Source organism: Mixophyes fleayi, chromosome 4, assembly GCF_038048845.1.
Source record: "Mixophyes fleayi isolate aMixFle1 chromosome 4, aMixFle1.hap1, whole genome shotgun sequence".
Lineage (NCBI taxonomy): Eukaryota > Metazoa > Chordata > Amphibia > Anura > Limnodynastidae > Mixophyes > Mixophyes fleayi.
The window spans coordinates 6,354,530-6,381,797 of record NC_134405.1 but is presented as its reverse complement, the minus strand read 5'-3'; the positions used below and the strand labels follow the sequence as shown (position 1 = coordinate 6,381,797).

General features: G+C 42.2%; 2 protein-coding genes across 12 annotated transcripts in view; one reads left to right on the top strand and one right to left on the bottom strand.

The window, feature by feature from the left end:
- Nucleotides 1-27,268, top strand: part of LOC142150979 (uncharacterized) — a 536,473-nt gene that overhangs the window by 451,913 nt on the left and 57,292 nt on the right. The gene's annotated exons all lie outside the window — the stretch shown is intronic.
- The window catches only part of LOC142150986 (uncharacterized), a 38,805-nt gene continuing 21,471 nt past the window's right edge, over nucleotides 9,935-27,268 (bottom strand). For 3 of the 5 annotated variants that reach the window (XM_075206223.1, XM_075206225.1, XM_075206224.1), the window contains 5 exons: nucleotides 20,473-20,664; nucleotides 20,294-20,393; nucleotides 20,081-20,175; nucleotides 19,835-19,946; nucleotides 9,935-12,411 (listed from right to left, as the gene is read on the bottom strand). In XM_075206223.1, coding sequence (XP_075062324.1) covers nucleotides 11,105-12,411; nucleotides 19,835-19,946; nucleotides 20,081-20,175; nucleotides 20,294-20,393; nucleotides 20,473-20,664 — 1,806 coding nt within the window. In that variant the 3' untranslated portion in view covers nucleotides 9,935-11,104. Of the gene's footprint in view, nucleotides 12,412-19,834; nucleotides 19,947-20,080; nucleotides 20,176-20,293; nucleotides 20,394-20,472; nucleotides 21,690-27,268 lie in introns of those variants that run through there. The other 2 variants (XM_075206220.1, XM_075206222.1) reach the window with 2 other exon arrangements.

The window sequence follows — 27,268 nt, the reverse complement described above, 5'->3', positions numbered from 1 at the left end:
AGACAAGAGGACTCATACCTGCCCGCGCACGTTATAGCAGCAAATGCCATGCGGGAAAGCGATAGTGAGCGCTAGGGGTCAGGTCATACCTGTAGTCTACAGCCAGTGAGGTTAACTGAGAGTCAGAGAGAAGAACCAACAATGATAGTTGACATAGCTGGTAGGAAACAAACTTTTCTTGTAGATACAGGGGCGGCCAGATCTGTGATAACCTCTCCTTTCAATCTACAGGTGACCAGTAAAACTATTCCAGCTATGTGGGTAACGGGAAGAGTGTTACATTATCCTTTAACTAAGCCCTTAGAAGTTACTATCGGGCCCCTGCATACCAAGCATTCGTTTCTCTTGGCTGCAGCAGCTCCTACTAACTTGTTGGGAAGATACTTGTTATGTAAAATGGGATGTGTCATATACTGTACCCCAGATGGTGTATTCCTAGATATACCAGAGAAGGTCATGCATGAGGTACAGGATATTTTGGACACCCCTCAAAGGTTGATGTTGCATTCTACCGTTATAGAACAAAGTCCATCTCAAGTAAAGGGGATGTTGCTGGAAATACCGGGTTCCCTATGGACCAGAGATGGACAGGACACTGGATTAATGGCAAACGTAGCTCCTGTGATGGTAAATCTAAAAAGTGGTAGGATAGCTCCAAAAATCCCACAATATCCATTAAAACCGGAGGTGGAACTAGGGGTATATCCTGTTATTGAGAGGCTGTTACAACAAGGGATTTTAATTCGTACAGCCAGTACAGCAAATAGTCCCATTTTCCCTGTGAAGAAGAGTGGGGGGAGGGGCTATAGATTAGTACAGGATTTAAGGGGAATTTATAAAGTTGTTGAGAGCCAATTCCCCTTAGTGCCCAATCCAGCTGTAATCCTCATGCAGATTCCACCGTCTGCCAGTCATTTTACTGTCATTGATCTATGTTCTGCTTTCTTCTCAGTCCCTCTTCACCCTGACTGCCAATACCTTTTTGCATTTTCCTACCGGGGAGTGCAATACACATGGACCAGACTACCCCAGGGGTTCATTGACAGCACCAGTATTTTCTCCCAAGCCTTACATGACTGTTTGCAAACTTTCCAGCCTAGCAATGGGTCTGTTCTAATTCAATATGTGGACGATTTGTTGTTGTGCTCTGATTCTTTCATGTCATGTTTACATGATACTAAATTGTTGTTGCTCCATCTCTCGCAAACAGGGCACAAAGTGGCAAAGGACAAGTTACAGCCATGTCAGACAAAGGTCAAATACTTAGGACACTGTCTCACCCAGGGGCTAAGACACTTGACGACCGACAGAATTGAGACCATACAACACATGACTCTGCCGCAGAGCCAGAAGCAAATTCGTACCTTCTTGAGGATGTGTGGATACTGTAGATCCTGGATTCCAGGTTTTTCTATTCTGACATTACCATTGCAGGAGCTAGTCTCTTCCTCGAAACCAGAATGTGTCGCACACACAAAAGAGTCAGAGCAAGCGTTCTTTAATCTTAAAGATAGTCTGACTAGAGCACCTGCATTGGGAATAACTGATTATGAAAAGCCTTTTGAGCTATACTGTACGGAAGCTGATGGTTGTGCAGCAGGTGTCCTCACACAGAAACATGGTGACGCTAGCAGACCGGTAGCATAATACAGTGCACAATTGGACACTGTGGCAAGATCACTCCCAACATGTCTCAGAAGTGTAGCAGCAACGGCTCTTCTGGTAAGTAAGAGCGAGGACGTAGTATTAGGACATGATTCAACTGTCTATACACCCCATGCTGTATCAGCTCTGTTAAATTCAGCTCAAACCAGACATGTCTCTTCAGCTAGATTCACAAAATGGGAACTAGCTTTGATGGCACCCTCAAACATCACCATCAAACGATGTAGCACCTTAAATCCAGCTACATACCTTCCATATGTGTCTCAAGAGACACAAAGGGTGGGAGGTGAGGAGACCCTGGGTGATGATGAGTTTGGCAAGAGTACTGATACGCATGACTGTATGGAATACCTGAACCAGACCTTTACTGCGAGGCCCGACATACGTGACACCCCCTTAGAAAATGTAGATTTTACGTTTTATACAGATGGGAGTTGTCATAGACAGACAGAGACGGGAGAACTATGTACTGGTTACGGTGTGGTATACGATCAGGATGTTGTAGAAGCTGAACCCCTTGGCCCACCTCACTCAGCCCAGGTGGCGGAACTAGTAGCATTAAGGAGAGCTTGTGAGTTGGCAAAAGGTAAATCAGCTAATATATATACTGACTCTAGGTACGCCTTCGGTGTAGTGCACGATTTTTGGGCCCTTTGGCATCTTAGAAACTTTACAACAGCAGCAGGCACGCCAGTGGCACACTCACAACACATAAAAGGACTTCTGACAGCGATACAGTTACCCAGGACAGTAGCCGTCATAAAGTGTAAAGCCCATACCTCTGAAGAAGAACCAGTGTCATTGGGCAATAACAGGGCAGACAAAGCTGCTAAATGGGCAGCAGGGCAACCTATGACTGTATCGACCGAGACTATGATGGTTTTTCAGACACTAGACATGCAGAAATTAATTGAAATGCAAGACCTGTGTTCCCTGCAGGAAAAGGCGGTCTGGAAGGCGAAGGGATGTGGTCAAGAGTCCTCAGGACTCTGGAGAGATGGACAAGGTAAGCCTGTAGCTCCCAGAACATACTATCCAAGCCTGGCTGAAGCAGCACACGGTTTGACTCACCTGGGTAAAGAAGGTATGTGCAAACTGGTGAGAGCATACTGGTGTGCTCCTGGATTTTCCTCTCAGGCTGGTAAGAAGGCAATGTCATGTCTTATTTGTTTGAGGAAAAATGTCGGGAAAACTATTCCAACTGAGCCATCCCACATCCCTCCTACAGACGGACCTTTTCAGGTAATACAAATTGACTATATCCAATTACCACCTTGCAGGAATCTAAAGTATGTGTTAGTATGTATTGATGTGTTTTCACTGCAAAGAAAATTGTACAAGAGTTTGTGTGTAGGTTCGGTATCCCTAGAATCATTGAAAGTGATAGGGGTACCCACTTTACTGGTGATATCTTCCAAAATATGTGTAAGCTCATGGGAATCAGTAGCAGACTTCACACCCCTTACCGACCACAAGCCAGTGGTAAGGTGGAAAGAGTAAATGGTACTATTAAGAACAAGCTTCGTAAGATAATGGCTGAAACTGGGTTGGCGTGGCCTGAAGCTTTGCCACTAGTCCTCCATAGCATTCGAACCACTCCTAGACCTCCTCTTAATCTGTCCCCCTTTGAGATACTGTTCGGCCGACAACCTCATTTTATTGTGAGTCCGCAAGACGACTTAAAGTGTAAAAATGAAGTGACTGTGCAATATCTTATAAAAATGAGCAGACAGCTGAAACAACAACAAAAACTCAAAATGCTGTGACCTGGTATGCCAGAGACGAACTGTTATGATGTTGAACCTGGGGATTATGTTATGATCCGCAATTTCTTACGCTCAGGTTGTTTAACAGACCGTTGGGTAGGCCCGTACCAAGTGCTGCTCACCAGTACCACATCACTGAAGGTTGCAGAGAGAGACACTTGGGTCCATTCCACCCACTGTAGGAGAGTCAGTAACCCGGAGAAAGTGCGAGATAAAGCTGAGACCGACGACACTGATCTGTCACTCGTAAACCTGTTCCGGGAGACCTAAAGCCTGCAGTCAAGACACCTGAACCGGAGACGTTGCCTCAGAACTATCCTTTCAGCGATGGAGTGGCGGTTTTTGTTTTTCTTTTGTTCCAAGATTTTCCTTGTTTTTACTTTTTCTAGGACACTTGATTTTTGTGAATGAGGATGGAGAACAGAGGCAGGTTCTGGTAGTGATACAGATGAGATGGAGTTATTAGAATACCCAGAGCAGCCCATTATCAAGCTTGGTCCAGGGGTTATGAAAAGGTCTGCTAGCTCGGGAACTTGGAGACAGTGTGAGGGGCTATTGTCTGATGAGTATTGTATTTGTAAGTTCTGTGACTCCCTAGTTGAAGAAAAGTGCATCCAGCTATGCCAGTCCACCAGTACCCTGGACATGGGCGGGCATCCTCTGGAGGATTATCACTCCTTAGTGGGTAAGGTTCTAAGTCAAACTGAGTGCTGGGTGTGCTCACATGTGCCTCAGGGACAGCATAAAATAGGACTAGTACCATTCCCACTAAACATTTCTGAGGTACTAGAATTGAGGGGAGGGAGGCCCATAGAAGGGAGGTACAATAACACTAGGTCCCCTAGTCTGAAGCTTCGACAATACTCCTTAGACAGTTCTTTACTGTGCCTAAACATCTCTCATGCAAAGCGTCTGGAGAATTGGGAAGCTGACCTATCAGATCGGACAATGGCTCGCCACACTCATTTTGGAGGGAGACTTGTAAGGTCACCAATAGGCAGGACTGTTGACGGACACCACAAATTAGGGCGTGTAACTAAACATAAGAAAGTATCCATTGGAAAGGTCTCTATAGGTAATTGTAAGAATGTCATCCATGCTGACACGTGTCTCGAACAAATGAAGGCACTAGGCATGGGTAGTTTTGTCAAAACTTTATGTGATATAATTAATGGGCATACTGTTCCTTATGTTCTCCCTGATGATGTGTACTTTGTTTGTGGGAGGAAAGCTTATTCCTGGGTGACTCCGAGTTCAAAGGGTTTGTGTTTCTTAGCTAAACTGGTTCCTGAAATCATGACTATTACTCATGATGAAATGGTTGGTATTCACAAGACTACATCACCACCATACATACACACACAGTATGAACACCGTGGCAAGAGAAATATGATCCCTGGTGAGGAACCCATAGCTACAAAATCGATTAGTGAAACCGCTGGTTTTCAAGTTATGGTTGCTCTAGATCTCACCAGGACCGCTCGGGGAACATTAAACTTTAAATATATCCAAGACCTAGCTAAATTGATAGATAATATCACCGAGAAGTATGATGACACTTTCAGGTATACTGGAAGGGAGCTCCAAGCGTACAATAAGGAGTTGGTGCAACATAGACTGGTACTAAATTATCTCACCTCTATTACTGGTGGGTACTGTGTGACACTGGCCACCCAGTTCTGTGTCAAATGTTGCACGTACATCACCAATAATACAGATGACCCCAAAGAAGTCATAGACCGGAAGATGGATGAAATTCTGCAACTGAAATGGGAATTTCGAAGGAACCATAATTCTTTGTTATATGAGGTCGGGGAAAAGGTGGCAGGTTGGTTCTCGTGGTTGAACCCTGTGAAATGGTTCTCTGGTCTGGGGGAGTGGGTACAGAAAATGGTTGCTAGTGTAGGTAAGCTCCTTCTCCTTATACTGGGTGTCATCTTAGCAATTGGTTTATGTGTCAAATGTGTTCCTACTCTGTTGAAGTGTGGAAAACAGTCTTCTGGGAGAATCACTGAGAACGAGACTGAAAGGGTTGTGAGAGATACCGAGATCATGGTCTGTGAGGAAGTGTTGTATAATCCTGAACTTGAGACAGTGATTAGGTGATAGTTTATAACACTATCAAAGGGTGGAGCTGTCGAAGTCAGCAAATTGGATAAAGTCATTTCAATTGATATCGAGCAAACTTGATTGTCTTTGTCTGAAATTATGTGTAGAGCACGCTACGGCGTGGAAGGGCGTATCCAGCCACAACACATGGCAATAACAGTTTTTACACTTTTGTATACATTCGCACCAACACACACATTTGTAAATAGTACACATTTAGTCGTAGTTGCAACACATAGTTATTTATGTCGAAATATAGTAGTGTTTATGTGTAGTATTGTAAGTTATATGCATATTAGTGATACATATGGTTCAGGTTAAAGGAAATGTGTCATGTCTGATATCATATTGATCCCCCTTACATCAGCAGCTGTCCGATGCATTCGGCAAAGAGATCGCACATTGCATAATTTAGTAATTGATGTTAGGGAAAAAACCTTTAATATGATGCTGACTGTAAAATGCTAATGGTCTGGTTGTAATTGGAGTTTTGGCGAGAAGATCAGAGCACATCCCCTGGAGAGATGACCCCCACCTTTGGATTCCTTAGATTGAACCAGCCTATGATCTGCAATCTCCTGGACTTTCCTGAAGCCTGGACCAATAGAAGCAAGCCACATCATCTGCATTGTTTCACTGTATCTCTGTTTGCATATAAGCAGTAGCTCTCATCTAGTGTTCAGTCACATTGACCAGACTTCAGACCTGAATGACTGTTCACTGGATCCAGAGCGCCTGCGATAAGTAATGGCTGTACTTATTATTATTTCGCTTGAATTATTCTGCTACTTTTTGAGAATAAATATGTGTACGTTGGAAACACAAATCGAGATTCGACAATCGTTATTGGATAGCGACAAAACGTGCATAACACTTCATATGAACTTTAATTTGTGTATGTCAGATATACAGCGAAGCGCCAAGTGTATCCACATATATATTGTTTTACATATATATATATATATATATATATATATATATATATATATATATATAAATGGGAATGATCCCTGCTCATATTATGCAACATAGTAGTGAACTCTATTAATATTCAGCTACATAAGGAACACCAATGATATCTTATAGGCCACACAGTACTACACCCAACTCTTATTATTACACACTGCTGAGCCCCCACTTCATATTATTTCCACATAGTTGTTCCCACATTCAGCTTATGCCTCATAATAGAGGCCAATAAATAATATCTGCCTCATAGTAGACCCACAGTACATATTATGATGAATATTATGCTACTATAATGCAGCAAACAAGTGCACAGCAAAGCTCTTTTATGCCACTTTACTATGTTAAATTATACAATACTAATGCGAATAAAAAAAAAACAGTGTATTACACACATACGTGTCCCACATGTCACATTATACAACTAACATTTCCTAAATGTATTTTATGGCACAGATAAGTGCACACCAAAAATACTTATCCATAGTCCATTCAACATTAATGACACATTTCATCTGTTAACAGGAATAAGTGCACCCAATTCCCAATGAGGCGCAGGACTTAACCCAATTCACATGACTTAATATACAGCATGCAACATTTCTCTGTATAAAATATGCATCCAAATGCTATATGTTAATACCAATTAATGGTAATAATACTCTAAGGTGTTTAAAACGGCAGCTCCAGCTGGTGCACATGTACATGTAGAAAAAGAGAAAGATTTCACAGGGCTGACTTTGATAGCGTTAATGAGCACTCCCCATAGACTGCTATGGGGAGTGCTCAGAAAACCGATAATACATGCAAAGCAGCAGATCTCTGAGATCTCTGCTGCGATGCTAGAATGATACATAGTAATTTAGCGGTAAATCCCAGAAAACAACAGTTTTGGTCAATATATGAGGACAAATTCCTCATATATTGAACAAATCGATTCAACTGGTGAACTAAGACTGGAGAGGAATAGATTACAACAAAAGGTTGAATCAGCAAGAGTCACAATGGATATACACCCAGGGATATACAATGGATATACACCCAGGGATATACACCCAGGGATATACAATGGATATACACCCAGGGATATACAATGGATATACACCCAGGGATATACAATGGATATACACCCAGGGATATACAATGGATATACACCCAGGGACTTTAGCACCGACAGGTTTGAATGTGGATTTTGAACTTTTTTGTAATATTTTGAACCACAGGAATTTGTCCTCATATATTTGCCAAACAGGATTGTAGCCGGCATGAGGGAATATATATGCTCTGGAGTATTGTATTTATTCCTCCTTATTCCCATAATGGAATTAGTCAGGTCAGTTCCCTTTCAGTTTTAGCACATTATTCATTGTGGTATAGTATATAGTTTATGTAGCATTCCCATCGATTTTGGATGGATTATTTCCATTTAATAAGAAAATCCCAATAAGTTTGGATCATTTAGATCGATATATATGATGTCTGTAGAAATGTGAAGGTCTATGATTGATTGTGTCTTTAATATGATGAAGACTCTAGTTATCTAGTTAACACCTTTATGTGGTGATTCTGTGATAATATCCAGTATTTGTTTTAAAAATATACATACCATAGTATTTATACACTGTGCGTTTTATTGTGAATATAATCCAATTAGAACTAAGGTACTAAGTATGTACATGGGGCTTATGATTGTTAAAATAATTTTAACATTTTGTGCAATTTATTTTATGACTTTTGGAATTCGTTCCCATCATTGTACTAACATACATGATTACAAGTACGTCCAGTGCATGTATCACATATATGTTGTGAAATATATTTTAATATGATCTATATCATTAGCTTAATTAGGTCAAGAGCGTAGTTATTTATGTAGATTAATCTTGTGATTGCTGTAATTATAACCATAAAAGATGTTTGAATGAGGGTCACAAACTGCGCTCTGAACATTTGGCTAATACAAACGTTTTGAGTAGAAGCCGATTGGCTCGGATCACTATTTAAACTGACACTTTGGAGAATGAAGGAATCCCCTGACGAAGTCAACCAATGACGAAACGCGTAGGGTTGTGACGTCAGCCTCTTGCACCAACATATTTTCAAAGCTTAACATTCGCAGCAGCCGGGACTCCCCGAAGTCTGAGCAGTTTATCTGAGCATCGTACACTGCTTGGTAGTCAGAGCCAGACGGGACGAGGGCTGTTAATGAAAGAAACCTTTCAAAGAATTTTTATTCATTGTACAATGTGTTTTTAATCCCTACGGTTAAAGTATCTAACAGAACTTCACTAAGGTGCCTCTCTCTTTCCTTTATGGTATTCACATTGGGGAGTGGAACATTAGAGAAGGCACATAGAAGACACACAGGATTGAGAACACTGAAACACGAGTTTTGATAAACGTTAACTCTTGGAGTTCCATATTTGTCTGTGCATTAACTCATTCATACATGAATTAATTTGGACATTCATTTGTGCTTATTGAATTTGTTTTTATGATATATAAAATATGTCCTTGCTTGTTAGTGTTAACATGTGTTGAGAAATATTTCCCGAGTGTGTATACATTATTAGAACTGTGGCTTTCAAGCAATCTTTATTCATCTAGTCTGTTTGGATCATCTAATAAGCAGCCTTCTATTCATTGTATTTTCCTCCTATTCGGTAAGATTACCATTTTATCCTTATTAGCCCCCCCTCCCCGCCCTCTTACGAAGTGCGCCCCTTCCTAAGGGAAATATATGCTATTGTGTATTTTGTTAGGGGAAGACACAGCCCTGATATATCTACTTTAGGTGATTATAAATAAAGATTTCTTTACACATAGATGAAAAATCCTTTTAGGTGGTCCGCAAAGATTTTTGTATACATTAATTTTAACATTTGAAATCGCTCTGGGAACACTACATGCGTTCCATGCCTCGGTATAGTCACTTCCGGTTTGCGGTTCAGCTTTGTTTTTTCACCGGAAATGGTCAGAAATTTCAATAAACTTTATTCATTGCTCCTTTTATATTATAGACAGTTAGTTCTTCTGCGTTCCACATCGGGAATCAACTAAACTATACAGTATTATGCAAAACAAAGTCTATGGTAGTTAGACTTTTGCATTATAATAATAAAAAAATTTTTACAAGGCTGCTATGTTGAACATATTATAAATGGTCTTCCATTAGAAAAACATGAAAGAAAAAATAAAGTAAAAATACAAAAATAAAAGTACATACAGGGACATGTAAATGTCATTTAAATAATTTAGATCTCTTATGTGCATATAATAGAAATTACAATGTATGATGGTATCGTGAGATGAATTACAATGAATTATGTTTATTTCAAAATAATAATAATAATTGCTGTGGAATTGAAGGAATGATGATCCTACATCTGAAAAGAAGGGGGAAAAAAAAAGACAACAAAGCAACATAATCAGCTTAAAAAACATTTTATTTCAAACGCCTTATTTACACCATAAAGGACAAGAGCATTTAATTTACACATCCGTCATTTCTCATGTCACTATTTTTTCTAATTTTCTGTTTCCAACTGATTGACCACTTGTATACCCCAAAAATCTTCATAGAACAATTATGGATTTGTTTACAGAATGTCTTTTCCTGTTTTAATATTATATAAATGTTCTGATATTCTTTCTTTCAGTGGTCTAGATGTTTTCCCTACATATAGTAATCTGCAACAACATTCTAAAATATATATAAGATTTTTTGTATTACATGTAATGAATTGATCAATTTTATATGTAATGCCATCATGGGTAAATTGTGTAATTTTTGAATTTTTTGTTTTTAATGGTTTTATATCCTAAACAGTCTCCATATCGCAAAAAATTTTGCGCTAACAAAAATTCAAATATTATTCACCTGAACACATACAAAAGGATTGTTTTATTACAAAATGACGCTATGTCTACATATTTTCTTCTTTTCCCGTGTACCATGCATAATTGAATATTGTGACTGGATACCTTTTCTTGGCATGAAGAAGGGATAAATGATCTTTCCAAATATAAGTATTATCCAATCTTATCAATTTATTTGTGTATCCACAACCTTTAGCTGTGGAAACTCTAAATTCTGTATTCACTTATTTGAACACATCCCTTTATTTGCAGCTTGTAACAATGTAAAGATAAAGAAATTACTTATATGCACACTTGATCTCTCAGCTTCTTGATCGCTGACTCCTTAACACACACGGGACTCTTCCAGAGATTAAACACATGCGCTTTTCTCTCTTCCCTATTGGGTTTCACTGGTTGTCATAGTTTAGTTTCCGGATTTCCCCAGCACGCTAACGCGAAATGACGGATATTCACGCTAAACTCTTGCACCTGGATGAGTAACATACGTCTATATATTACCAATGTTGAGTATGTTATCAGTGATGAAAGTTTTGGATTAACTGAAACATTGTACATTATGGATTAAAATTAATTTTTGACACTTTGTCTCTGGCTCAAATCCTTGAGTGCCGCCCTTTTTATTCAGCATGATTTGATCTGGCTTGAGGTGAGCACCTGGGTCATTAAATGTTTGGACTGTTTTGAGCGCCAAGCTATGTACTGCTATATCATCTATTTTAATCAACTGATTTCACAATATTTGGAGTATCGCAGCAACCTTTTTTCATATCCAATTGCTTTTGTCCTGTGTGAATTTTCTGATGTTGAACAAGAGATGATTTAGCTGCAAAATATTTCCCACACTCAGAGCAAGAAAATGGTTTCTCACCTGTGTGAGTTCTATGATGTTCAATAAGATTTGATTTCTGTGTAAAACATTTCCCACACTCAGAACATGAAAATGGTTTTTCACCTGTGTGATTTCTGTGATGTTCAACAAGAGATGATTTAGCTGCAAAATATTTCCCACACTCAGAGCAAGGAAATGGTTTCTCACCAGTGTGAGTTCTCTGATGTTCAACAAGAGATGATTTTCGTGTAAAACATTTCCCACACTCAGAGCAAGGAAATGGTTTCTCACCTGTGTGAGTTCTTTGATGTCTAATAAGTTTTGATTTGTTTATAAAACATTTCCCACACTCAGTACATGGCAATGGCTTATCAGCTGTGTGAGTTTTCTGATGTTCATCAAGAGATGATTTACCTGCAAAATATTTCCCACACTCAGAGCAAGGAAATGGTTTCTCACCTGTGTGAGTTCTTTGATGTCTAATAAGTTTTGATTTGTTTATAAAACATTTCCCACACTCAGTACATGGCAATGGCTTATCACCTGTGTGAGTTTTCTGATGTTGAACAAGAGATGATTTACCTGCAAAATATTTCCCACACGCAGAGCAAGAAAATGGTTTCTCACCAGTGTGAGTTCTCTGATGTTCAACAAGAGATGATTTTCGTGTAAAACATTTCCCACACTCAGAACATGAAAATGGTTTTTCACCTGTGTGAGTTCTGTGATGTCTAATCATTTCTGCTTTCTGTGCAAAACATTTCCCACACTCAGAACATGGAAATGGTTTCTCACCTGTGTGAGTTCTCTGATGTTCAACAAGAGATGATTTAGCTGCAAAATATTTCCCACACTCAGAACATGGAAATGGTTTCTCACCTGTGTGAGTTCTATGATGTTGAAAAAGATTTGATTTTTGTGTAAAACATTTCCCACATTCAGAACATGGAAAAGGTTTCTTACGTCTGTGCGTGATCTGCTTTTTATGAAGAGATAATGTAACTGTAAAGCTTTGGTTATCAGGAAAATATTCCTCATGATCAGATGGTTTATCTGCTTTGTGAAGTATTGGATGTATATTTAGGGCAATGGGGTTTTCTCCAGGAGAATCTTGTGTGATGTTATCTTCTATTTCACAATCTGTTGAAACAATGAAGTTTCCTTCGGAGATATTCCTGTGTTTGCATCCATCTGCTGAAAACAGAATACATGTATGGAAACAAACATCTAATTTTAAATTAACATTAAAATGCCCAACATTTTCATACTATGAGTAAGTTGAAATGTTCAGATGGTTAATTTTAATTTGCAAACTACAAACACTTCATGATGATTATAAACCTGTATTACCAAGCACAATGCATAGACCCAGCCACAGTGACACACAGATCACATCCAGATTCATCAACTCCAGCCAAAATGCAGACTTTACACACTGTCATAACCACAAACAAGTTCTGCATTTACTTACCCGTTGTGTGTGGTTTTATTGTTACCTTAATTGGTGCACCAAACTGCAACTGGTTATTGTATAATAAGAAATGTATATTATGGTGCCAATAAATTATGTTCTTTAATTATAATACATATAGGGTCTGATTTAGAGTTGGACGCAATTCCAACTAATCAGTGCAAACAGCACTTTTAGCCTAGGATCCGTCTCAGCTTGTATTCTACCCGAGACGGATCTCCTCCTTGTACCTCTCTGCGGTTAGAGAGGTGGAACGGGGAAGTTAGTGGGCGAGCCTAGCAATGTAAAGGTGTGTTCAAGCACTTTACATGCTATGTGGAGCTGAAAGCAAGCCGCAAATAGGTCTTTAGGAGACGGATCTGTTGCGGGTGCTTTCTGCAGACCTTGTGTTAAAAAAATTTTTAAAAAAATAATTACATTTTAAAAAAAGATTTGCACTCCCTCCCAAACAGCTTATCCATATTTTAATTTTAGACTTTACACACTGCCGAGCCAGTATCCTAAGACAGGAAGACTCATTAGCCAAGAAGCCTCATTAGCCAGGGACATTTTCTAACTAGACACTGTCCTCATATACAAACACTGGAGCCTCATAAATGGAGTAGACGTAGGTTACATCAGCAGTGAGTCCTGGATATGGGTTTACACTACTCTTAGGTCTTACACCATTGTACAGAGCAGAGGAGAGCATCAGGACTGAGTAGGAGAACGGAGCAGGACACAGATGGACAACAGTAAAGTATAAGGGCAGAGCAGGGTACAGACTAAGCTCAGCAGATGGAGAGCATCCAATCATGTAGATTGTACAATTATGGGTGTGTGGTTATAGTTCCGTGTGTCAGAAGGTGGAATTTGTGTTTAGTGTACTTTGTGATGGGGTGAAAGTGATCTTAGAGGAAGGGGGTAATCTCATATTTTCCATTAGCATTACATTGCTACTATATAGCCGAGGATAGAATATTTCTGGATTATTACACAGGGAAGATAAATGAGTAAGGACACGTGGTAATAGAGAGAGGATTATGGGTAGTATCCCAGGATCTACTATAGAGGATGTTCATGAGTAAATTCATGGTGTCTTTTCACTCTGACATCCCATGAGCTACACCAGACAGTGTGAGGAGACTGGTCAGATCTCTGGGCTGGTAGCACACAATGATATGATGTGAGGAGGAGACTGGTCAGATCTCTGGGCTGGTAGCACACAATGATATGATGTGAGGAGGAGACTGGTTAGATCTCTCGTCTGGTAGCACACAATGATATGATGTGAGGAGGAGACTGGTCAGATCTCTGGGCTGGTAGCACACAATGATATGATGTGAGGAGGAGACTGGTCAGATCTCTGAGCTGGTAGCACACAATGATATGATGTGAGGAGGAGACTGGTCAGATCTCTCTGCTGGTAGCACACAATGATATGATGTGAGGAGGAGACTGGTCAGATCTCTGGGCTGGTAGCACACAATGATATGATGTGAGGAGGAGACTGGTCAGATCTCTGGGCTGGTAGCACACAATGATATGATGTGAGGAGGAGACTGGTCAGATCTCTGGGCTGGTAGCACACAATGATATGATGTGAGGAGGAGACTGGTCAGATCTCTGGGCTGGTAGCACACAATGATATGATGTGAGGAGAAGACTGGTCAGATCTCTGGGCTGGTAGCACACAATGATATGATGTGAGGAGGAGACTGGTCAGATCTCAGGGCTGGTAGCACACAATGATATGATGTGAGGAGGAGACTGGTCAGATCTCTGGGCTGGTAGCGCACACAATTATATGATGGGAGGAGGAGACTGGTCAGATCTCTGGGCTGGTAGCACACAATGATATGATGTGAGGAGGAGACTGGTCAGATCTCTGGGCTGGTAGCACACAAAACTGGTCAGATCTCTGGGCTGGTAGCACACAATGATATGATGGGAGGAGGAGACTGGTCAGATATCTGGGCTGGTAGCACACAACGATATGATGGGAGGAGGAGACTGGTCAGATCTCTGGGCTGGTAGCACACAACGATATGATGTGAGGAGGAGAGTGGTCAGATCTCTGGGCTGGTAGCACACAATGATATGATGTGAGGAGGAGACCGGTCATATCTCTGGGCTGGTAGCACACAATGATATGATGTGGGGAGGAGACCGGTCATATCTCTGGGCTGGTAGCACACAATGATATGATGTGGGGAGGAGACCGGTCATATCTCTGGGCTGGTAGCACACAATGATATGATGTGGGGAGGAGACCGGTCAGATCTCTGGGCTGGTAGCACACAATGATATGATGTGAGGAGGAGACCGGTCAGATCTCTGGGCTGGTAGCACACAATGATATGATGTGAGGAGGAGACTGGTCAGATCTCAGGGCTGGTAGCACACAATGATATGATGTGAGGAGGAGACTGGTCAGATCTCTGGGCTGGTAGCGCACACAATTATATGATGGGAGGAGGAGACTGGTCAGATCTCTGGGCTGGTAGCACACAATGATATGATGTGAGGAGGAGACTGGTCAGATCTCTGGGCTGGTAGCACACAATGATATGATGTGAGGAGGAAACTGGTCAGATCTCTGGGCTGGTAGCACACAATGATATGATGGGAGGAGGAGACTGGTCAGATATCTGGGCTGGTAGCACACAACGATATGATGGGAGGAGGAGACTGGTCAGATCTCTGGGCTGGTAGCACACAACGATATGATGTGAGGAGGAGAGTGGTCAGATCTCTGGGCTGGTAGCACACAATGATATGATGTGAGGAGGAGACCGGTCATATCTCTGGGCTGGTAGCACACAATGATATGATGTGGGGAGGAGACCGGTCATATCTCTGGGCTGGTAGCACACAATGATATGATGTGAGGAGGAGACTGGTCAGATCTCTGGGCTGGTAACACACAATGATATGATGTGAGGAGACTGGTCACATCTCTGGGCTGGTAGCACACAATGATATGATGTGAGGAGACTGGTCACATCTCTGGGCTGGTAGCACACAATGATATGATGTGAGGAGGAGACTGGTCAGATCTCTGGGCTGGTAGCACACAATGATATGATGTGAGGAGGAGACTGATCAGATCTCTGGGCTGGTAGCACACAATGATATGATGTTAGGAGGAGACTGGTCAGATCTCTGGGCTGGTAGCACACAATGATATGATGTGAGGAGGAGACTGGTCAGATCTCTGGGCTGGTAGCACACAATGATATGATGTGAGGAGGAGACTGGTCAGATCTCTGGGCTGGTAGCACACAATGATATGATGTGAGGAGGAGACTGATCAGGTCACTGGGCTGGTAGCACACAATGATATGATGTGAGGAGGAGACTGGTCAGATCTCTGGGCTGGTAGCACACAACGATATGATGGGAGGAGGAGACTGGTCAGATCTCTGGGCTGGTAGCACACAACGATATGATGTGAGGAGGAGAGTGGTCAGATCTCTGGGCTGGTAGCACACAATGATATGATGTGAGGAGGAGACCGGTCATATCTCTGGGCTGGTAGCACACAATGATATGATGTGGGGAGGAGACCGGTCATATCTCTGGGCTGGTAGCACACAATGATATGATGTGAGGAGGAGACTGGTCAGATCTCTGGGTTGGTAACACACAATGATATGATGTGAGGAGACTGGTCAGATCTCTGGGCTGGTAGCGCACACAATTATATGATGGGAGGAGGAGACTGGTCAGATCTCTGGGCTGGTAGCACACAATGATATGATGTGAGGAGGAAACTGGTCAGATCTCTGGGCTGGTAGCACACAATGATATGATGGGAGGAGGAGACTGGTCAGATATCTGGGCTGGTAGCACACAACGATATGATGGGAGGAGGAGACTGGTCAGATCTCTGGGCTGGTAGCACACAACGATATGATTTGAGGAGGAGAGTGGTCAGATCTCTGGGCTGGTAGCACACAATGATATGATGTGAGGAGGAGACCGGTCATATCTCTGGGCTGGTAGCACACAATGATATGATGTGAGGAGGAGACTGGTCAGATCTCTGGGCTGGTAACACACAATGATATGATGTGAGGAGACTGGTCACATCTCTGGGCTGGTAGCACACAATGATATGATGTGAGGAGACTGGTCACATCTCTGGGCTGGTAGCACACAATGATATGATGTGAGGAGGAGACTGGTCAGATCTCTGGGCTGGTAGCACACAATGATATGATGTGAGGAGGAGACTGATCAGATCTCTGGGCTGGTAGCACACAATGATATGATGTTAGGAGGAGACTGGTCAGATCTCTGGGCTGGTAGCACACAATGATATGATGTGAGGAGACTGGTCAGATCTCTGGGCTGGTAGCACACAATGATATGATGTGAGGAGGAGACTGGTCAGATCTCTGGGCTGGTAGCACACAATGATATGATGTGAGGAGGAGACTGATCAGGTCACTGGGCTGGTAGCACACAATGATATGATGTGAGGAGGAGACTGGTCAGATCTCTGGGCTGGTAGCACACAATGATATGATGTGAGGAGGAGACTGGTCAGATCTCTGGGCTGGTAGCACACAATGATATGATGTGAGGAGGAGACTGGTCAGATCTCTGGGCTGGTAGCACACAATGATATGATGTGAGGAGGAAACTGGTCAGATCTCTGGGCTGGTAGCACACAATGATATGATGGGAGGAGGAGACTGGTCAGATATCTGGGCTGGTAGCACACAACGATATGATGGGAGGAGGAGACTGGTCAGATCTCTGGGCTGGTAGCACACAACGATATGATGTGAGGAGGAGAGTGGTCAGATCTCTGGGCTGGTAGCACACAATGATATGATGTGAGGAGGAGACCGGTCATATCTCTGGGCTGGTAGCACACAATGATATGATGTGGGGAGGAGACCGGTCATATCTCTGGGCTGGTAGCACACAATGATATGATGTGAGGAGGAGACTGGTCAGATCTCTGGGTTGGTAACACACAATGATATGATGTGAGGAGACTGGTCACATCTCTGGGCTGGTAGCACACAATGATATGATGTGAGGAGACTGGTCACATCTCTGGGCTGGTAGCACACAATGATATAATGTGAGGAGGAGACTGGTCAGATCTCTGGGCTGGTAGCACACAATGATATGATGTGAGGAGGAGACTGATCAGATCTCTGGGCTGGTAGCACACAATGATATGATGTTAGGAGGAGACTGGTCAGATCTCTGGGCTGGTAGCACACAATGATATGATGTGAGGAGACTGGTCAGATCTCTGGGCTGGTAGCACACAATGATATGATGTGAGGAGGAGACTGGTCAGATCTCTGGGCTGGTAGCACACAATGATATGATGTGAGGAGGAGACTGATCAGGTCACTGGGCTGGTAGCACACAATGATATGATGTGAGGAGGAGACTGGTCAGATCTCTGGGCTGGTAGCACACAATGATATGATGTGAGGAGGAGACTGGTCAGATCTCTGGGCTGGTAGCACACAATGATATGATGTGAGGAGGAGACTGGTCAGATCTCTGGGCTGGTAGCACACAATGATATGATGTGAGGAGGAGACTGGTCAGATCTATGGGCTGGTAGCACACAATGATATGATGTAAGGAGGAGACTGGTCAGATCTATGGGCTGGTAGCACACAATGATATGATGTAAGGAGGAGACTGGTCAGATCTCTGGGCTGGTAGCACACAATGATATGATGTGAGGAGGAGACTGGTCAGATCTCTGGGCTGGTAGCACACAATATCAGGGGCAAACGCAGGATTCGATGAGGGGGGCCAAGATACCAGTGGGCGTGACCAGAATCTGTAGGGGCGTGGCTACAAACACACATCGGGTCAAACACACAGACATGTAAATTGTCCCATACACAGACAAGCACAGACTCACATATACACAAACAAACACAGGATCAAACACACAGACATGTAAACTGCCATATATACACAGATAAGCACAGATAAACACAGACAGGATCAAACACAGACATGTAAGCTGTCATATACACAGACAAACAGACTGACACACATACACAAACACACACAGGATCAAACACAGATATGTAAACTGCCATATACACAGATAAACACAGACTCACACAAACACAGATATGTAAACTGACATATACACAGACTCACACATACACAAACACACACACAGGATCAAACACACATACATGTAAGCTGTCATATATACACACACATTCTTACCTTCTGCTGCTGCCTCCTGCATTACACCCATGCTGGCTGTGTGGGAGGAAGAGGCGGGGCCAAACTGCCGGCAGAGAGCTGTGCTCACACAGCAGGGGACTGACTGGGAGACGATCCTCCCAAGCTACAAGTAATAGTGGCTGGTCCTGGGAGAGGGGCAACCCACTGTAATCATACAGCATCCCAGGTAGTACAGGGGTTTCTGGGGACTAGGAAACCCCCCCTGGGTGCGCCCCTGGATATGATGTGAGGAGGAGAACAGGAGTCTAATAGGGGTTGATGGCTCCTGACTGTCTCATTGGGCAGATACTTTATCCTCATTAGTTATTACTGACAGAGGAGGGTGTAGAATATATGACTGATATATTTACTAAATAAGCAGGTGTGACAGGTCTATCAAAATGGCCATTCAGGTCTATTTTTGTTGTATTCATACTTTTCTGCGTGTATTGTAAAATGCTTCTATGAACAAAGGCTGGGCCGAGACATCTCCACATATACCAGGGCGTTGTCCCAGATGCTTCTGCACATGAGCGAGAATATATTCTTTCTTATCAGTAATGTACCAACAGCAAGTCTGAAAATATATTCATACCCTTATATGTAAGTTGATTCCAAGACCCTTTGTTCTCTGAGTATAACACTGGAATGTAGCCAGAGAGACCCTTGTCTCATGACTGGACCTTCATGAAGAAAGGTGTCTATTGTTTTTCCAGATTTCATGTGAGAGAGGGGTCCTGGAAATTGACTGTTAGTTGAACATATTGGAAGCTAAATATTTGATTTACTTTTTCTTTTATGTTATGTTTATCTTAAAAATAAAGGTAAACGTCACAATAAATCTTGCATTCATGAGTCATTAACTCTTTGAAACCGAAAGAACCTCATTCAACCTGAAACACTGACTCTTATCTGTAATAAGTGTTTATTACTCACCTGTGCTGATATCTGTAGTGATTTCCTCCTCCTTACACTGCTGATCACCCCTCACATACGTCTCTTCCTCTCCATCTGTAATTTCTACTTTAATATCAGTCAGGACATCATCCTAAATAACCCACAAAATAGAAATATCATAAAATGATATAAAACAGAAGAATATCTGTGTTAGATCCATACAGCTATTTTACAGAATGTATAATTAAAAGTAATTTTGGGATTTGGGGAGACCCTAAAATCTACCTGATACTCCTGTGGGATCCTGGGATTTTCCTGTGTACAATCCTGTGAATAAGGATGAAGATATCTCTCTGGGGTATTTCTGTTACTAGATCCATCTGTAGGGAACACACAGTGACTGAGTACATTGCTTATGTGTGATTATCAGATGATGTGTATCTAGATTGCACTCAACACTGCGCTCTTGTTTTACAATAAATGAAAGTCTCCTCTTACCCTGTGATGTGAGGGGCCAGTGATTCTCCATCTTCACATCCTCGTACAGACCGTTGGGCCCTTCTAATTTCTCCCACTCATCCTGACACTTTATAGGAACCTGACATACACAATGATACAGTCATCACCCAGACACATCCCCTAATGTTACTGTATAATCTCCCATTCCCAGCAGTCACCTCTCCAGTCAGCAGCTGAATGATCTTGTTGGTCAGTTCCAGGATCTTCTGGTCATTATTTTCCTCACGTATCAGTGAATGAGGTTCAGACACCGTGATGGGGTTCTGGGTCCTGCTCAATCCTCCTGACACACATGGGCGGCTCCTGGGTGTCACACACTCACCAGGTCTCTTTATCACTGCTGTGTAATCCTGTGTATGGAGAGAGACATCCAGGTGAATAAAAATCCACATATTTGGAATTTTATTTAGGGGTTCATAGGCAAACCAAGGGGGGGGGAGGTGTGTCATAGTGCCTGGAAACCCTCCTCCAAGACTGGGGCACTGTATAACTGAGGTGGCTGGACCCCGCTCCCGCTTCACACAGCTCTGCTTGACAAGGGAGAGCTACGTGCACCTAACAGTAGTGCACAGAGCACTGCCCATGTATATTATGGGGATAGGAAGAGTTGGAAAGCAGCCAAGCACTGTCTAAAATTATAGCCACGCCCCCATGCATGCTGGTCACGTCCACTGGCGACATGGTGTGGAAATTCCCCTCTACAATCCTGCGTTTGCCCCTGGGGTTAATTGTGGAAAATAAACAATAATGTTCTATTTTATCTTTACGACCAAATCCTATATAGACTATTTCCTATATACAGGAATTTAAAGTGTATATAGCATTTACCTCTCCTGCAGCGGTGGTAGTTAGCATATCGATGCTGAATGCCCCGACAACACTTACCCCGACATGATGATTTCGAAGGGCTCCTTACCGATGATCACTACTGTTGAAAGCGACTTGAACCAATCACGAAGAAGTAATAATCCGGCTCCCGTCCATGAAGTCATTCACCATGGCGACGGGATTATCGCTGCTGTTAATGGGGCAATGTATGCGCCTATGTACAATGTAGTTTACAAAGCCTTCTGCATTGTACAGAGGCTCATACTTACATTACACCATTAACAGCAGCGATAATCCCGTCACCATGGTGAATGACGTCATGAAGGGGAGCCAGCTTATTACTTCTTCGTGATTGGTTCAAAACGCTTCAACAGTAGTCGTGAACGTGGATTGTCGGTAAGAAGCCCTTCGGAATCATCATGTCAGGGTAAGTGTTGTCAGGGTATTCGCCATCGATATGCCGCACCCCATCCTCCTGCAGCTCCGGACATCTTCAGTGAGCCCACCTATCTGAGTCCTCTATCTACAGCCGGCCCCCATGGATCTATCATCTGCTTGGATAAATCAGTGCAAAACAGTAAGAGGAGTTTAAAGTGGGGGCTCAGAATGGCCGACCTTTGAAAGATAGTAGGAGAGGTAAGTGATATATACACTGTAATGGTCAGTGCATATAGGAAACAGTTACAGCTAAGGCAGGGGTGATATTTGAAAAATAAGCATTTCTTGTATTCCTTGAACCTTTAATAAAAACTCCAGAAAATGGAAATCATCCAATAATTGTAAAACTCAGTTACAAAGTATCAGCTAGTGATAGAAAAAAGAGGATTTTTGTACTTATGTTAAATCCTTTTCTCTGATTCCATCTGGGGGACACTGCTACCATGTGGTTGTATGAGGGCACATGGAGTTGGCACTTAAATAGTTAAACTGTTAATGTAACTGTTGACAGAAGCTCCTCCCCTCTGCAACCCCTGAAGCTCCTCAGTGTAATTGAAAAGCCCCAAGGAAGGAAAACAATAGCATACAACCAATAAAAGCAACAGAAGAGCGAAGGGCGGGAACGCAGTGTCCCCCAGACAGAATGAGAGAAAAGTATTTAACGTAAGTACAAAAATCCTCTTTTCTCTTTCATCCAATCCAATCTGGGCGACACTGCTACCATGAGGACATTCTAAAGTAGTCCTTTGAGGGAGGGAAAGCTCTGTCAATCTGTCCTGCAAAACTTTGTGGCCAAAACTTGCGTCATGAGACACAAAAACATGAAAACGGTAAAACCAGGTAAAGTGTGGACAGAGAACCTGGTTGGTGCAAGGCAGAGTTAATCTGCCAATGCACCGTTGCGCACAGCCCAAGAGGTTCTCCACAGAACTGAGGAAAAGCACGGCGAAGCGATCAAGTACAGGCCGATCAGAACTGATATAAGCCTGTCTGACGGGGAACATTATCCACCTAGCAGCAGTTTGTTTTGTAGGCAGCCAATCACTGTTGTGAGGATCATACAAGAAAAGGAAATCCGACCTCCGCATTGTGGACGTGCTGTCCACAAACATTCTTAGAGCATGGACCACATCCAATGACGTTAAGGATCCCTTATTTGAAGAGGCAGTCACCTCCAGAAGACTGGGAACATAATCTCTTGAATAAGATGAAAACCAAACCACTTTTGTTTGGAAGGAAGGTATCTTGCAAAATACAGCCCTGTCAGTATGGAATACCAGAAAAGTTGAACAAGAGCGCCCAAAGTCCAGAAACTCTCACTGCAGAAGCGATGTAGAAGTCGTCACTGTTTACCAACTGTCATGCGCAGTAAGTCTGCATAACAGGCTCGACATGGCCAATTGGGTGCAATCAGGATCACTGAAATTCCGCAGTGTCTGATGTCATGTTCATGACATCACCATGCATGCCAAGGGGTCTCTGGTCCTGAGCAGAACCTGGGCACCTAGAGGTTTCATTGACATGCCATGAGGGCCACATCTGAAGGTTCCCAATTCTGGACAAACCATTAAAACACCTCCGTGAGTAGAAACCACTCCCCTAGCAACACGGTGCGTCTGCTTGGGTAATCGGCCTCCCAATTATCTACACCCAGGATAAATATATATTGCAGAATTTGCCGGGACATATATTTCCACCCAGAACAATATCTGGGGAGTCTCCTTCATCCGGCTCAAACATTCCTGTGACTACAGAACAAAGGACCTGCCCACCGCCAGGAGACCCGCCTCCAACCAAGGGAAAGGCGCATTCTGGGAGACAACTGGAGCATCTGAACTATGCGAGAGTGGAACAGTCCGGAAACATTTGGAAGGTAGAGACCATCTCACCTATTAGTTTCATACATAGTAGGATGTAGACCTGAAGAAAATGCACCTTGCTGATTGGTAGAAACACACTCTACAGTCTGGTGTCCAGTATAAAGCTAATGAAAAACATCCTCTGACAGGGAAACAACTGGAATTATTGCAAATTTTAGTTCCAGCACTTGTTTGAACACCGAAAGATGGAGCCGGAGGGTCTGATCCGAGTTAACCTTTAGTAGCAAATTATCCAAGTATAGACTGATGCAAAGTCTAGGGGACACAACCATGCTGCCATGACCGCCATGATATTTGTAAAGACTTTATAAAGACTTATGGTCTCTACAAGGCACTTAAGGAGCCTTGGGAAGGCCTAACAGAAATGAAAGTGGGAGTCCCCGACTGCAATCTGCGATGGGAGAAAAGGAGCCATCTGGCTTGTGAACCAGGAAGAGGTTTGGATAGAAACTTTTGCCCCTTTATCCCTCTGGGACCTGGCAGATAACTCCTGCATTAATAATTAATGCATTAACTATCTCATAGCCAATCTCTTTACTTTGTCTCGTGGAGTGGTGGAAAATATACTGTGAGGTGGCTGATTATGGAGGTCTATCATGTAGCCACGTTGCATGAATTCCGTAATCCACCGATCCTGAGCAGAAACTGCCCATTGATTCAGGAACAAAAAGAGCCAACCATCCACAACAGCCGCAAGGTTAAGAAGAATCCCGGCAGGTTGCAGGTTTTTCAGGGTTCTTAGGCCCTGGACACTTGTTGGAATAGGACAGTCTGCCCTTCTGTGGAAGGATTGTCCCTGGAAGTGATTGGCTTACCTCTGTAAGACTGCTCAGTTTAAAAAGCCACCCTCACAGAGTAGACGAAAGGAATAAAAACAAGGTCCTCGTGTCTTCTGGACATTAGGGAGGAAGAAACTTTTTTCTCCTGTAGCTTGACTTATGATGTTGTATAGCTCTGCACCTAAAAGAACAGAGCTGACATAAGGAAGCGATTCCAAGGACTTTTTGGATTTGTTATCTGCGTTCCATGAACACAATCACAAAATTCTTCCATCTGTAACTAATGATGCAGAGATGGAAGAAGACACTAAGGCTCAGGTATCCTGAGGCTTCATTCAGATGTAATGCCAGAGGGAGCAAATCAGAATTCTGTAGACCATCAACAAGCTGATCTGCCCAAGTCTCTATCTCTCTAGCCACTTGTGTGGACGAAAGCATGGTCTGCAAAAGAACATTCTATTTTACGGTGAGTGCTATTTTTACAAGTAGCCAAGCCAGGTACAGAAAGAGTGGTAAGGCATGCCAAGCATTGCAGGTGTATCCACCTTATGGTACCTGTTCCCATTGAGCCATCTCACCCAGCCGAAGTGAAAAGAAGCTAGGAAACCTAGGCGGTACAATCAATTTTCTGTCTAGCTGTTTCCATGCTGACTCAATGAGATTCGTCAGCTCTTCAGAAGGAAGAAGGCAGACTACACACCTCTTCAGCCTCTTTCCCACTGGGGTCTGAATCAGAGACCACTAAGAGAGGATAAGCAGACCTATGCCTTTTACAGGAAGTCTGAGTTCTCGTGGACTCAAGAAATGTATTTCATTTTTCAAGTTTCTGTACTAATGAAGTAGATCAAGAAACTTCCACTTGGATTTGACCCTGGGAATCAGGGAGAGTTGATAGGACAGACTTCCCCTGCAACCTTTGAAGATGTCGTAAGGGCAGCTGTCTTAGAAGGTTGCACTGATACATTTTGAAGCAGAGTGATAATCGCATCCACTGCGAGTATCTCTGCAGGATGGGCGTGCAACTGAAATAGCGTCGCCACTGACTGTCCCAATGCAGTCGCCTATGCTGGATCCCCATCTGAGTGATGCCCTTGTACACACCCGCTGTAGCCATCTGCATCACAGTCCACACAAACTGACTCAAGATCTTACCATCCACTGGGTTAGTTTGGTTTTACATTTTGCAGATGTAAAATATTCCACCTTGTTTGTTTTACTTTTGTCAGACATGTTTCGCAATATTTATGATGCAACAGAAACAAGTAACCTGCAACTCTATATCAATAGTCCCAGTTACACAACATTTATTTATTTATTTTGAACTTTTTATATATATATAGTTATGTGTTTATATAAATACACATACATATCTAATTCTACAGGGATAAACCCAGAGTTGTAGTCCCCAACACAATTTGTGTTAATATACATAATGGAAAAATCTTAGAAAGAATCTCAACAGTAAGACTATCTATGTGAAGGAATTAGTAAAAGTATGTAAATATTCTACAGATATCAATTTGTACAGATGTGTAAGATAAAACTGATGTAAGGTCTCATCCCCCCACAACCAGGTTTAGGGCAGAGTCTGAGGTAAAACTGCTCAGGAGGTTCTTCAACTGTCACCTCTCCTGCACTGACTCCAATGGATCATACCAATATGTGTAGGGGGAGCAGTCCTATATGAACATGACATGCTCCTACTCAGGTTTTAACCACTATATGTGTATAATAGTACTTGTATATGTCAAGTAAAATGTATGTGTTATTATTTAAAAGGAAAACAGAGAGGCCACAAACAATCACACCACAGAGATAATAGATAGTAGAACCACGTTTGTTTTGACCCTGGCTAATGCCTCAAAACAGTACAGAAATATCTGGATAATGAAATGAACGTCTCAGAATAATTTAACTGAACACTTATTTAAAATACTGTCTGCATTAACTTTAGAGCCTTCTATAATAAAACTCTAAACTGTAGTTAGATATATATAAAAGAAAAAATTATTCCAACAGATTGAGGAAGAAATTAAGACAAAAGATTCATTGTTAGAACCCTATAGAGATAAGGAGGACTATCGCATTAATGAACAAGTCCTCAATAAAAAACTTGAAAAGGTAGAAACGGAAGTTGTTAGAATCAAAGAGAAAAAATTCTTGAGAGATAAACAGGATTATGATACTAAGAATATTAAACAATGGAAAAGGAATACAGTCCAACACACTAGTAGAAACATTTCGTATCCTGAGAGTGTGCCCAAATCTGATACCAACTGGAAAACTGTCCAACACACACATAAAAGACCACGACCTAGTCCACCGACTAGGAAACATCTCTCAACAGAACAACTACCACTTAGAAACAGATTTGTGACACTAGACAGAGCTGACGCTAGCGATAGTGATGATTTTTTGTCCTCAGTCCGATTGCTACACGAAAGAGGAGGAAACAAGAGACATGTGAGAGAGAATATAAAAATAGCCTCACCAATGAAATGCAGATACACGGAAGAAGAGGAAAACGAGGGGGCATTCAGAAAAATAAGGAGAAAGTAATGATTGTAGATAATGATAAGCTGAAAGAAAATGGCATATTTAATCTTTCTAAACATCAACTTAAAACATCAAAAGTTTCACTACTTAGTAAGGGCCTCACTTTCGCCCCCACTCAGAAACCAAACAAGTTTCAAATGTTCATTGACATAAACAAGTTCACTAGAAAACTAACGCTCAAGAGACATTTCGCTAGAAAAGAAACTGCTATAATTACCAACTATGAGAGCACATCCAAATCAGGTCTCAAATCAACCTCAAAATTGTATCCATTGGAATCTAGAAGCAGCCCCATAGATCTATTCCAGGAATTAGTTATTAAGGACCTTTGTCAGACCCCAAGAATCCTAATCTATCTAAACAAGAACTGTTAGCTGTAGACACTCTAACAAATAATAAGGAAATGATTATCAAACAAGCAGATAAAGGGGGAGGAGTTGAATTGCTTGATAGATCAGCCTACATTGAAGAGG